The sequence below is a fragment of the Meles meles genome, chromosome 5 (assembly GCF_922984935.1).
Source record: "Meles meles chromosome 5, mMelMel3.1 paternal haplotype, whole genome shotgun sequence".
Classification (NCBI taxonomy): domain Eukaryota; kingdom Metazoa; phylum Chordata; class Mammalia; order Carnivora; family Mustelidae; genus Meles; species Meles meles.
The window spans coordinates 154569975-154583282 of NC_060070.1; the positions used below are offsets into that span (position 1 = coordinate 154569975).

Here is a 13308-nt window from a genome sequence, read left to right on the forward strand (position 1 = left end):
AGATGATTTTTATGCAAGCAAGCAAAGTTTGAAAATCATTACTTTGACGTTTCTAAAACACAAGACGCTTCCACTTTCCATTTAATCCTCTTTGTAACACAAGGAGATCATCCTTGTGATGCTTTTATACATTGAGTTTCAGAATGGTCAGGCTATTTTTCTAAAGTCACCAGCTTTGTCTTGTAGTGTCAGGAGGGAAAGTAAGTCACCTGGTGTCAGATGACTGTTATTATTTCCCTCACAAGATTCTGCAGCCCATCCTCTGTCAGTGGATGACACATACACTTCTCCTAACTCTTCCTACATTTTCTGCCACTTCTCTGCTGTAGGTGAAACAAGGTAAAGACTGGTGCAATGAACAACAGCCATCCTGAAGAGTTTATTCTACTAGGCTTCTCAGACCGTCCTTGGCTGGAGCTTCCTCTGTTTGCTATTCTTCTTATAACATACCCCATGGCCATGGTTGGAAACATAGCCATTATTCTAGTGTCTAGGTTAGATGCCCATCTGCACAGCCCCATGTATTTCTTCCTCACAAACCTCTCCTTCCTGGACATGTGCTACACCACAAGCATTGTCCCTCAGATGCTGTTTAACCTGGGAAGTGCTAGGAAGACAATCAGCTATCTTGGATGTGTGGCTCAGCTTTATTTCTTTCACATAATGGGGGGCACAGAATGTCTTATTTTGGCTATCATGTCTTTTGATCGCTATGTGGCTATCTGCAAGCCTTTGCACTACACCCTCATCATGAACCCACGTGTCTGTATCCTGTTGGTATCCACTGTGTGGCTGACTGGAATCACCTATGCTGTCTCAGAGGCCACTGCTACCTTACAGTTACCACTGTGTGGCCTCAATAAACTGGATCACTTGTTGTGTGAGATTCCTGTTCTGATAAAGGCTGCCTGTGGAGAAAAGGCTGCTAATGAGCTCACGCTCTCTGTGGTGTGTATTTTTATGTTAGCTGTTCCTCTGTGCTTAATTCTTGCTTCCTATGCTTGTATTGGACATGCTGTATTTAAAATTAAGTCTTCTGAGGGAAGGAGGAAGGCCTTTGGGACATGTTCCTCCCACCTCATTGTAGTTTTCTTGTTTTATGGTCCAGCCATTAGCATGTACCTTCAGCCCCCCTCTTCCATCTCAAGGGACCAGCCCAAGTTCATGGCACTCTTCTATGGAGTGGTGACCCCTGCACTGAACACTTTTATCTACACCCTGAGGAATAAGGATGTAAAGGGAGCATTAGTCAACCTAGTGAAGGGCATATTCACTTCCAAGTGATAGCTGGGAAATAAATGGAAAGTATTTAAAATTACAGTAGGTTTATAGGGTTTTCTTTAATAGTTCACTTTTGTGCCCTATTTCCCCAAATCTTATGTGAGATATTCACGTGCTGCATTTGATACAGTGATGTTAGGCAACAGTGATGCTTGGCTATATGCACCACTAAGCAGACTATGTTTGTGGAAATGTAGTGAAAGTAGTTCTACACTGTACTCTGAAATACTAATTATACTATGTAATAAAATATGTAATAATATAAATTAAGATATAAACCCATTAGTTCAAACTAATCATTATAAAATAGTACTGCAAACCTACATCTGTGCACTTCGTATCACAACGTCACTTGAGAACTATTTTTCACTGGTCTCTGCCATAGTAGCTCATGCCTCCATGGGCAGCTGGGCTAAGCTGTGCATCCCCTGTTGGGCACCCCCCCTTCAGAACAACTGCAAGCCTTCTAAGTTTATCAATTCAATTATGGAGACACTATTGCTTTTTAACAGTTCAAATAGATCTTTATTCCTTATTACTATTTTCTCTTAAGTTATATTAGTCATCATGCAGTACATCATTATTAGTTTTTGATGTAGTGTTCCAAGATTCATTATTTACATATGACACTCAGTGTTCCATGCAATATGTGCCCTCCTTAATACCTATCACCAGGCCAACCCATCCCTCCATACCCCAAAAACTCTTAGTTTGCTTCTCAGAGCCCACAATCTCTCATGGTTCATCTCCCCCTCTGATTTTCCCCCCCTTCACTTTTCCCTTCCTTCTAATGTCCTCCATACTATTCCTTATGTTCCACAAATAAGTGAAACCATATGAAAATTGGCTTTCTCTGCATGACTTATTTCATGCAGCATAATCTCCTCCAGTCCCATCAATGTTGATGCAAAAGTTGGGTATTCATCCTTTCTCTTGGCTGAGTAATATTTTATTGTATATATGGATCACACTTTCTTTATCCATTCATCTGTTGAAGGGCATCTTGGCTCTTTCCACAGTTTGGCTATTGTGGCCATTGCTACTATGAACATTGGGGTACATATAGCCCTTCTTTTCATTACATCTGTATCTTTGTTGTAACTATATGGTCAACAAATCTTTGCCAAAGTGGAAAAAAATATCCAATGGAAGAAAGACAGTCTCTTAAATAAATGATGCTGGGAAAATTGGACAGCTATATGTAGAAGAATGAAACTTGACCATTCTCTTACAGCATACACAAGGATAAACTCAAAAATGCATGAAAGGCCTCAATGTGAGACAGGAACCCATCGAACTCCTAGAGGAGAACATAGGCAATCACCTCTTCAACATTGGCCACAGCAACTTCTTTTAAGTCATGTCTCCAAAGGCAAAGGAAACAAAAATTGAAAAATGAACTTTTCAGATTTCATTAAGATCCAAAGCTTCTGCAGAGCAAAGGAAACAGTCACAAAACAAAGAGGCAAATCATGGAATGGGAGAAGATATTCGCAAATGACACTATAGACAAAGGGCTGATATCCAAGATCTATAAAGAACTCCTCAAACTCAACACACACAAAACAGATAATCACATCAAAAAATGGGCAGAAGACAACAGACACTTCTCCAAAGAAGACACACAAATGGCTAACAGACACATGAAAAATTGTTCATCATCACTAGCCATCAGGGAAATTCAAATCAAAACCACTTTGAGATACCACCTTACACCAGTTAGAATGGCCAAAATCAACAAGACAGAAAACAACAAGTGTTGGAGAGGATGTGGAGAAAGGGGAACCCTCTTACACTGATGGTGGGGATGCAAGTTCTAAAGTGCAGCCACTTTAGAAAACAATGTGGAGGTTCCTCAAAAAATTGAAAATAGAGCTATCCTATGACCCTACAATTGTACTATTTACACCAAAGATATAGATGTAGTGAAAAGAAGAGCCATCTGTACCCCAATGTTCATAGCAGCAATGTCCACAATAGCGAAACTGTGGAAGGAGCTGAGATGCCCTTCAACAGACGAATGGATAAAGATATGGTCCATACATACAATGGAGTATTAATTAGCCATCAGAAAGGATGAGTACCTAACTTTCTCATCAACGTGGATGGGACTGGAGGAGATTTGGCTGAGTGAAATAACTCAAGCAGAGAAAGTCAATTATTATATGGTTCCCTTATTGTGGAGCATAAAGAATAACATGGAGAACATTAAGAGAAGGAAAAGAAAAATGAACTGGCAGAAATCGGAGAGGGGGATCCCTGAGAGACTGTGAACTCTGAGAAACACACTGAGGGTTTGGGAGGAGGAGGGGATGGGGGGTTAGGTGATCCCAGTGGCGGGTATTGGGGAGGGCAGGTATTGCATGGAGCACTGGGTGTGGTGCATCAACAATGAATCTTGGAACACTGAAAAAATTAAATTAAATTTAAAAATTTTAATTAGCCAACATATAGCACATCCCTAGTTTCAGATGTAGTGTTCAATAATCCATAAGATGCATATATGATTTATGGATAAATGAATCCAAATCAATAAAAGCAGTATCCTGCATGTAATTGAACGTATGTGACATTTGACTTTCTCTGTTTGAGTTACTTCATTTGGCAGAATACCCTCTAGGACCACCCATATTGTTGTGAATGGCAAAATTTCAATCTAAAAAACAAAAGGAGCAAAGAAAACCCGAAACAGATTTATAAATAGAGAGAACAAACTGGTGGTTGCCAAAGGGGGATGGGAGAAGGTAGGGGGATGGGTGAAATGGGAGAAGGGGATTAAGAAGCAGAAAATTCCAGTTCTAAAATAGATAGGTCACAGGGATGAAAAGTATAGCTTAGGGAATATAGTCAATGATATTGTAATAACTTTGTATGGTGATAGACGGTGACTACATTTATCATGGTGAGCATTTCATAATGTATATGATTGTTGAATCATTATATTGAACACCAGAAACTAATATAACATTGTGTCAACTATACTCAAAAACAAAAGCAAAAAAGTGTCCCAGGGATTTGGTCACTTGTATTTTTCCTGCTTTTTCTCTGTCCTCTAAGTGAAGAATAGGGTTTTCCTCTTAATCCCTAAATAAGTACCTTGTTTACCCATAATAAAATTATGGTCTAGAAGGGTAGTTATGGTATAGAAGGGTAGAGAGGAATGACCACAGCATTTTGGTTTGATTTATTGATGATGGCCCCACTATTTTCTGAGAAGCCAGAGACCTGTGGCCTTTGCTTGTCCTTTCTCCCAGAATGGTGAAGACATCTCTATAGACCTGGTTAAAGAGAAGTGTTTGTTGTTTAAAGTTAGAAATATAGTTAGAGAGATTCTCAAAATACACACTTCTTCCTAAGTAGGAAGGCAGACCCTGGAGACCTCATTGAGCTGGCTGAGAACAGGGACTGATAGTGAAGAGCTCATTTTCCCAAGGTCCCCAAGGACTTTGTCATACTTTGAAGGGAGACGTGATGAGATATTTCGTCCCCGTACTCAGTACAGCCATTAAAATTTCCAATATTTCATTTCTGTTCACATGGCAATGTAACCTCTGGGGTTGTGTCTTTCAGAGAAGAAAGAGACAATTAAGGACTGTTTGTTGTTGAAGGCTAATTGAGGCCATCCCCCTCCCTGAACCTGTCCCCTCATGGGCCCTGCCTTTAGTGATGGTGCCACTGGGACACTGCCTCAATTCTCTTGCCACCTCAGTCCTCAGAATTGTCAGTAATCAACATCAGGTGAAGGATTTGATAGGGACCACTGTGAGAATAGGTCCTAAAAGGGGCAATATGTTTTTTTTACATTCCAGAGATAATGATCACAATGATCTTAGTGCATAATTATTCTTCTTAACAAGGCTTGAAAAGACCAACTGCAGAAAAAATACATATAATGCCATATACCTACAATAGTTTAAATACCTACACTTATTTCATATTATGTCAGGTTATATTACTATGTAATAAAATATGATGAACAATAAAAATAAAACAAAATTCATAATAGTGATCGCCTCTGACAAGGGGTACTGTAATTGTACAGGAGTAAAGATGATGCTTCCATGCCATATTGATGATATTGTGCTTTATTTCTTAAGTTGAACAGTGTAGGTAGGTGTGTTTTCAAGAAGAATGAAATGCTATTAGGGCCAAACCTCAGATTCAGTAACAGTCTACTTCTGTGGCTGTTTCAATTTTAACTAAGTCTGGACTTTGTAATCCTATGTCCACTATTTTATTTTATATTTTATTTTATTTTATTTTGGTGCAAGCATCTCTTTTTATTCTTCATCCCCCATCACACAACTCTTTTTTTATTATTATGTTCAGTTAGTCACTGCATGGTACATTATTAGCTTTTGATGTAGTGTTCAGTGATTCATTAGTTGTGTATAACAGTCAGTGCTCACCACAACACATGCCCTCCTATGTCCAATAGGAGAACTTCTCAATAATTCTGACATTGGAACATTTCATGGCATCATTTATTTCCCTAATTCTGTTTTCATGGCTTCTAAGCTGAAATCTGGAAAACAATTCAAATAAAACAACTAATTTTAGGCAGAACAGAATTTGAACACTTCAAATAGAGCACTTGAATAAGGTCTTAAAGAGGAGTAGATATTATTTTTTTCTTTTTAAATTTATTTATTTTTTTCAGCATAACAGTATTCATTGTTTTTGCACCACACCCAGTGCTCCATGCAATACGTGCCCTCCCTATTACCCACCATCTGGTTCCCCCAACCTCACATCCCCTGCCCCTTCAAAACCCTCAGGTTGTTTTTCAGAGTCCATAGTCTCTCATGGTTCATCTCCCCTTGCAACTTCCCTCAACTCCCTCCTCCTCTCCATCTCCCTACATCCTCCGTGTTATTTGTTATGCTCCACAAATAAGTGAAACCATATGATATTTGACTCTCTCTGCTTGACTTATTTCACTCAGCATAATCTCTTCCAGTCCCGTCCATGTTGCTACAAAAGTTGGGTATTCATCCTTTCTGATGGAGGCATAATACTCCATCTTGTTTACGGACCACATCTTCCTTATCCATTTGTCCATTAAAGGGCATCTTGGTTCTTTCCACAGTTTGGCGACTGTGGCCATTGTTGCTGTAAACATTGGGGTACAGATGGCCCTTCTTTTCACTACATCTGTATCTTTGGGGTAAATGCCCAGTAGTGCAATTGCAGGGTCATAGGGAAGCTCTATTTTTAATTTTTAGGGAATCTCCACACTGTTCTCCAAAGTGGCTGCACCGACTTACATTCCCACCAACAGTGTATTTGGTTTATTTATTATTTATTTATTTATTTTTATTTATTTATTTATTATTTTTATTTATTTGTTTTTTATTTTTATTATTTTTTATTTCTTTTCAGTGTTCCAGAATTCATTGTTTATGCACCATACCCAGTTCTCATTTTTGACCAGGATGACATCCTCAAGAAAATGCAGATTAGAAGCCCTGCTTTTTAAAACACAGCCTCATTTTTTGCTTTTATTATGGAGGGTACTTATATACTCCAGCGCTCATAAAAATACAAACAAGGCATGGAATTTTTTTTATTTTTAAGTTTTGTTGTGGCTTTTTATAATTACTATAATTAAATATTGCTTTGATAGTAACTACATTAAAAAAAAGAACTTCTCCCACTACAGGGAATATCTCCCAAGCTTGTGTGTGAGGGTTGAGGGAGATGCAGTAAATCTGTAAGACACCGCAGGATACTGAGCCTGGCACATGCATTTAACTTGTGCCTAAAAGTGGGTTGGAACCTCTTCCCCAAATGGATTACATGTTGTCTTGTGTCCTGGCCTGGACCTGAGGATGATATCTATATTTAAACATGGAATGTCACATAGCATATCCAATGTTATGATTTTGGTAGATGAGATAATACTCATTTCATGATAGGCAGCTCGAGTTATTAGTTACTTTATGGTCTACAATCAGCTTCTCACTCTAACCAGAGATTAACAGCAAGCATGAAATCCCTTTTCATGTAGAGAATGGTTGCAAGCTTGAACTTACATTTCCCCACTGGAGCTTGATGATCCTCCACACAACACTCTTGTCTTAAAGATGCTTCATGGGCTTTGTACCTTCTAGGGCACAATCAGGGTGATCATATAATTTATTACCTATATTAGGACATTTGGCAGTAAAGGTGAATATTATTGGAAAATTATTCATAAACCAGGGCAACATGGCCTCTCAAGCCATAACTCTCATGTTGTGTTTCTCTGGTTCTCCTTGAACTAAAGCCTCTACCTATTGTAGAGCCTTCCCTTGCTCCATTTCCCCCTCCCACACTGTTCAATTACTGACAGCCTCATGGATTATCTAAAAATGAGCTTGGGCTTCATACTTAAGTGAGGAATATTTGTCTTCCAATTTATCAGAGGCCTACCAAATTTGCCTTTTTATTTTTTTTAATTAGTGGTACAGGATAAGTCAACACACATTCTGATTTGCTTGGGTTAGTAATCCAAACCATATAAAATTATAATACAGTTGGAAATCAGGAAATGTGATGCTTTTAGCTTTGGCTACTCATGGTCTTTTGAGGTTTCATACAAATTTTTGGATTTTTTCTGTTTCTATGAAATATGTCATTGAAACTATGATAGGGATTGCATTGAATCTATAGATGGCCTTGGGTATTGTGGAAAATTTAACAATATTACTTTTCTGATCCATGAGCAAGACATATCTTTCCATTCATTTGTGTCTTCTTCAATTTCTTTCGTAAGTGTCCTCAAGTTTTTAGTGTGCAAATCATTTGCCTCCTCAGTTAAATTTAATTGGAAACACTTTATTGTTTTAAAGCTATTGTATATGGGATTGTTTTCTTTCTTTCCAGATCATTCACTGTGTATAGAAATACCACTGATATTTGCGTATTGATTTTGTATTCTGCAACTTCACTGCATTTGTTTATTAGTTCCAATGCAAGTTTTGGTAGAATCTGTAGGATTTTCTGTATACATGATGATGTCATCTGGAAACAGAGGTAATTTTACTTCTGCCTGTCTGATTTGGATGCCTTTATTTACTCATTTATTCATTTATTGTCTGGTTGCTTTAACTAGTAATTCCAGTCATGTTATTGGTTCATTCAGACTTTCTATTTCTTCATAATTCAGTTTTAGTAGACTGTATGTTTCTAGGTGTCCCATTGGTTGACATATAATTGTTCATAATAGTCTCTTATGAATTTACATTTTTGTAACATCAGATGAATGACTCCTTTTCATTTATTGTCTTCTTTATTTGGACCCTCTCTTTGTCTCTCTCTCTCTCTCTCTTCTTCTCTCTCCCCCCTCTCTCTCTCTTTCGGTAATATAGCTAATGGGCTGTCAATTTTATTTGTCTTTTCAGAGAACCAACTTATAGTTTTGTTTATCTCTTCTACTGTTTCCTGTTCTCTATTTCATTTATTCACTCCAATTTTTATTCTTTCCTCCTTATGCTATCTCTGGGCTTAATTTGTTCTTCTTCTTCTAGGTCCTTGAGGTATAAAGTTGGGTTTCTTATTCAAGATTTTTCTTTATGTATACATTTATTCCTAAGAATTAAAAAATTCTTTTGATACATAAAGTTTGGTATGTGCATATCCATTTTTTGTGTGTCATGATAGTTTTTATTTCCCCTTTTTTTTCCTCTTACTCCAGTGGATCCTCCTGATCCAGCAGTGCATTGTTTTATTTCCATGTCTTTGTGAGTTTCCCAGCTTTCTTTCTTCTTTAATGATTTCTATTTTTAATACCACTGTGGTCAGTAAATATAGTTGAGATAATTTGTATCTTCTTGAATTTGTTGAGACTTGTTTTGTGTCCTACCATATACCTGTCCTAGAAAATATCCTATATCCACTTGAGAAGAATGAAGATTCTGTTGCTGTTGGGTGGAATGTTCTGTGTATCTCTGTTAAGATCCTTGGTCTATGGGACGCCTGGGTGGTTCAGTGGTTTAAGCTGCTGCCTTCAGCTCGGGTCATGATCTCAGGGTCCTGGGATCGAGTCCCACATCGGGCTCTCTGCTCAGCAGGGAGTCTGCTTCCCTCTCACTCTCTGTCTGCCTCTCTGCCTACTTATGACATCTCTCTGTCAAATAAATAAATAAAATCTTAAAAAAAAAAAAAGATCCTTGGTCTACTGTGGTGTTAAAATCTTCTGTTTCCTTACTGATTCTCTGTCTCATGAACTAACTGTTGCTGAGAGTGGGAAATTAAATTTCCCAACTCCTACTGTATTGCTGTTTAATTTCTTCTCTTAGTTATATTTGTATACGCTTTATATTTTTAGGTGTTCTGATGTTGTATGCATATTTACAGTTTCTGTATCTTTCTGACAAATTGATTCTTTATCATTATATACTGACTTACTTTGTCTTTTTTGACAATTTGTTAGCTTAAAGCCTGTTTTTTTCTTTTTTCTTTTTTAAAAAATATATTCATTTCATAAAGAGAGAGAGAACACAAACTGGGTGGGGGGGGCAGAGGAAGAGGGAGAAGCAGACTTCCCCCTAAGCAAAGAACCTAACATAGGGCTGGATTCCAAGACCCCAAGATCATGACCTGAGCCTAAGGCAGATGCTTAACTGTCTGATCCACCCAGACACCTCAGGCCTGTTTTGTTTTGTTCCGACTATATACCCTGCTTTCTTTTGGTTATCTTTTGCTTGAAATATATTTTTCCATCTTCTCAGTACAAGTCTCTGTGTGCTCTTAAAGTTGAAGTGAATCTCTTGTGGAAGCATATAGCTGTGTCCTGTGTTTTTTGTTTGTCTTTTAATCCATTCAGCCATTCTATATCTTTGAATTGGAGAATTTAATCCATTTATATTTAAAGTAATTATTGATGAGGAATATCTTACTAATGTCATTTTATTAATTGCTTTCCAGATTTTTTGCATTTACATTGTTCCTTTCTTCCTCTCTTGTTGCCTTTCTTGTTGAGTTGATGACTTTCCATAGTGATATGCTTTAATTACCTTCTCTTTTTCTATTGAAAACCCAGTTGAGGTTTTAATTCACAGGTACTAGGCAGCTTATAAGATCAACATATATATAATATATTCTATTTTATGTTGATAACAACTTCAATTGCAAAAAGACCTTTACACTTTCCCTTCCCTTTTATGTTTCTACTGCCACAAATTATTTCTTTTTATATTGTTTATTAACAAGTTATAGTAGCTATAGTTATTTTTAACACTCTTACTCTTTAGTCTTTATACTATAGTTAAGTAGTTAATAACACCCCATTGCATTAAATTGTTAGAGTATTCTGAATTTTAGTATGTATAAGGACCTTTGCCAGGGTACTACATATTTTCACATGTTTTCATGTGAGAAAATAGTGTTGTTTTGCTTCAGTATGAAGAACTTTCAGCATTTCTTGAAGGGAAGCCTAGTGGCGATAACTTCCCATAGCTTTTATTTGCCTGGAAGTCTTTATTTCTCCATTACTTCTGAAGGATAACTATGGTGGATAGAGAATTCTTTGTGAGCATTTTTTTTTTCTTTCAGCACTCTGAATATATTACCCTGTTCTCTCCTAGATGATAGGCTTCCTGCTGAGAAATCTGCTGATAGCACATTGGGGGTTCTGTTGTAGGTTACCATCTTTTATTTTCTCTTGTTGCTTTTAGGATTCTCTATTTGTCCTTGTTGATTTTTGACAGTTTTATTATAATGTGTTTTGGAGAAAATTTTGGATTGAAATTTTGGGGTGACCTATTCATCTGATAAATGTGCATGTTTAAATCTCTCTCCAGGTTTAGGGCTCTATAGGTAAGAATGTGGGATTAAACATTTAAATAGTACCTTCCCATTCCCCCAAACTTGGTGGTTTTTGAAGCCAGAGGAAAATCAGATATTAGCATCTGGGAAAATTCCCTGAAACGTGAAAAACTGAGAGTACCTGGAACTTGACTCGTTATAATACGATTTCATGAAAATCCAGAAGAGAGCTAAAATAATCCTACCCAGCAAAGAAAAAGAGGGGATCTTTACAGAGTATATTACATTGGTTCTTTCTAAAAGCTCTAGGCTGAAGGGCTGGTTTCATGTGGTTGTCATTTTGTTTTGTTTTGTTGTTTGTTTGTTTTTCATACTAATCCATTACTATCCAATATTTTAGTAAAATAAAACCAAAATTAATTATTAAATCTCTCTCCAGGTTTAGGAATTTCTCAGCCATTTTTTAAAAAATAAGCATTCTGAGGGCACCTGGGTGGTTTGACTGTTTAAGCATCCATCTCTTGATTTCAACTAAAGTCATGATCTCAAGGTTGTGGGATCAAGCTCTGCATAGGGCTTTGCACACAACATGGAGTCTGCTTTTCCCTCTCCCTTTCTCCTTCCCCTGCTCATGATGTCTTTCTCTTTCTCTCTCTCTAAAATAAATGAATAAACAAACAAATACATAGATATCTTTATAAAATGAGCTTTCTGCTCCCTTCTCCCTCTCCTGTCTTTCTGGAACTGCATTAATCTGTACATTGCTTCTTTCAATGGCATCACATAGATCATTGGCATTCTTCACTGTTTTTTCATTCTTTTTTTCTTTATCCTTCTCTAACTTGGTAATTTCAAACTTCTTATCTTCTAAATCACAGATTCTTTCTTCTCTTTCGTCTATCTGATGCTAAAATTATCTATTACATATCTTATTTCGTTTATGGTTTTTATAGAGCTCCAGAATTTCTGTTTGGTTCTTAGAAAGATATATATGTTTGCTAATCCTACTTTGTTCATGCATTTTCTTCCTGATTCTGTTGACTTGTTTTTCTGTGTTTTCTTATGGCACCTTTAATTTCCTTAAAATATGTACTTTGAATTCTCTTTTTTATTGTGTTATGTTAATCACCATGCAATACATCATTAGTTTTTGATGTAGTGTTCCAAGATTCATGTTTACGCATAACACCCAGTGTTCCATGCAATATGTGCTACAAGAATTCTCTTTTTTAAGATTTTATTTATTTGTCCGATATAGCAAAAGTCAGGGGAGTGGCAGGCAGAGGGAGAGGGATAAATAGGAGCCCTGTGTGGGCCTCAGTCCTAGGACCCTGGGATCATGACCTGAGTTAAAGGCAGATGCTTAACTGACTGAGCTACCCAGCCACCCCTTGAATTCTTTAAAGGTAAATTGTGGATCTCCATTTCTGTGGGTTCCATTACTGGAAGAATGCTGTGACTTTTTGGTAATGTAATTTCTCCTTGGTTTTTCATCTTCTTTGAAATTTTTTGTGTTACTTTCTTTGCTTTTGAAGTAGCCGTCGCCTCCTCCAAATTGTAATAAGTGTCTTCATGTGAGAAGCCACTTTCACCAGCCCTACTAGAGATTCTGAGGCTTTCCAGGACCTTCCCTTGATGCTCCCACTCCATGCAAGCACACATCTTGAGCTTGTATGTCTTCTCTTCTCTTTTTCTCTTCTCTTCTCTTCTCTTGCATATCTTGAACCTAACATGCACCAGGCTGTATGCTGATGGCCTCCCTTTGTTTTCCTGAAGGTGATGCCACAGCTTAAGTATGTGATTTCTGCTGGTCAGCAGACCCTGGCCTGCTTTTGGAGCATGTTCTCTAGCCATCCACTGGAGCTTGCTCTTGCTACGATCCTCAGGACCATGTACAGGGAGCTGGTGGCAGTGTGAGGGGCACACAGGGAACTGGAGGTCCCTCTGGGTATCTTATGCCACCATGATGTTGATGTCCTGAATTTCTATTCCTGAAATTTCCCTGAATTTCTATTCCTGAGGATCACGTCCTCATAATTATTTCCTTTAGAAAATATAAAATGTATTCAGAGTTCAGAACGTAAATACAGAGACATCTTAGACAAAGTTGGACATAATGTAGACAATTAATTTATTACAAAGGCAATGGAGGGAGTAGAGGAAAAACTCTAGGCTGAGCTTCCTCTAGAAACCTGAACAGTGGGACAACTATTCCCAGCGAAGTGATAGACTGCCACCAGTCTTACTGAACTCAAGAATATATTGTTCTGGGTGTGG

The 13308-nt window shown here is 37.5% G+C and overlaps 1 protein-coding gene across 1 annotated transcript; it reads left to right on the plus strand.

The window, feature by feature from the left end:
• Nucleotides 1-354: 354 nt before the first annotated feature.
• LOC123942670 (olfactory receptor 2B6-like) lies at nucleotides 355-1284 on the plus strand. The gene has a single exon (XM_046006744.1). The coding sequence runs from the start codon at nucleotides 355-357 to the stop codon at nucleotides 1282-1284; it is 930 nt and encodes a 309-aa protein (XP_045862700.1).
• Nucleotides 1285-13308: the final 12024 nt, after the last annotated feature.

What these genes read in the sequence shown, in the direction of transcription:
- LOC123942670 (XM_046006744.1), top strand. Translation starts at nt 355, where the DNA reads ATGAACAACAGCCATCCTGAAGAGTTTATTCTACTAGGCTTCTCAGAC.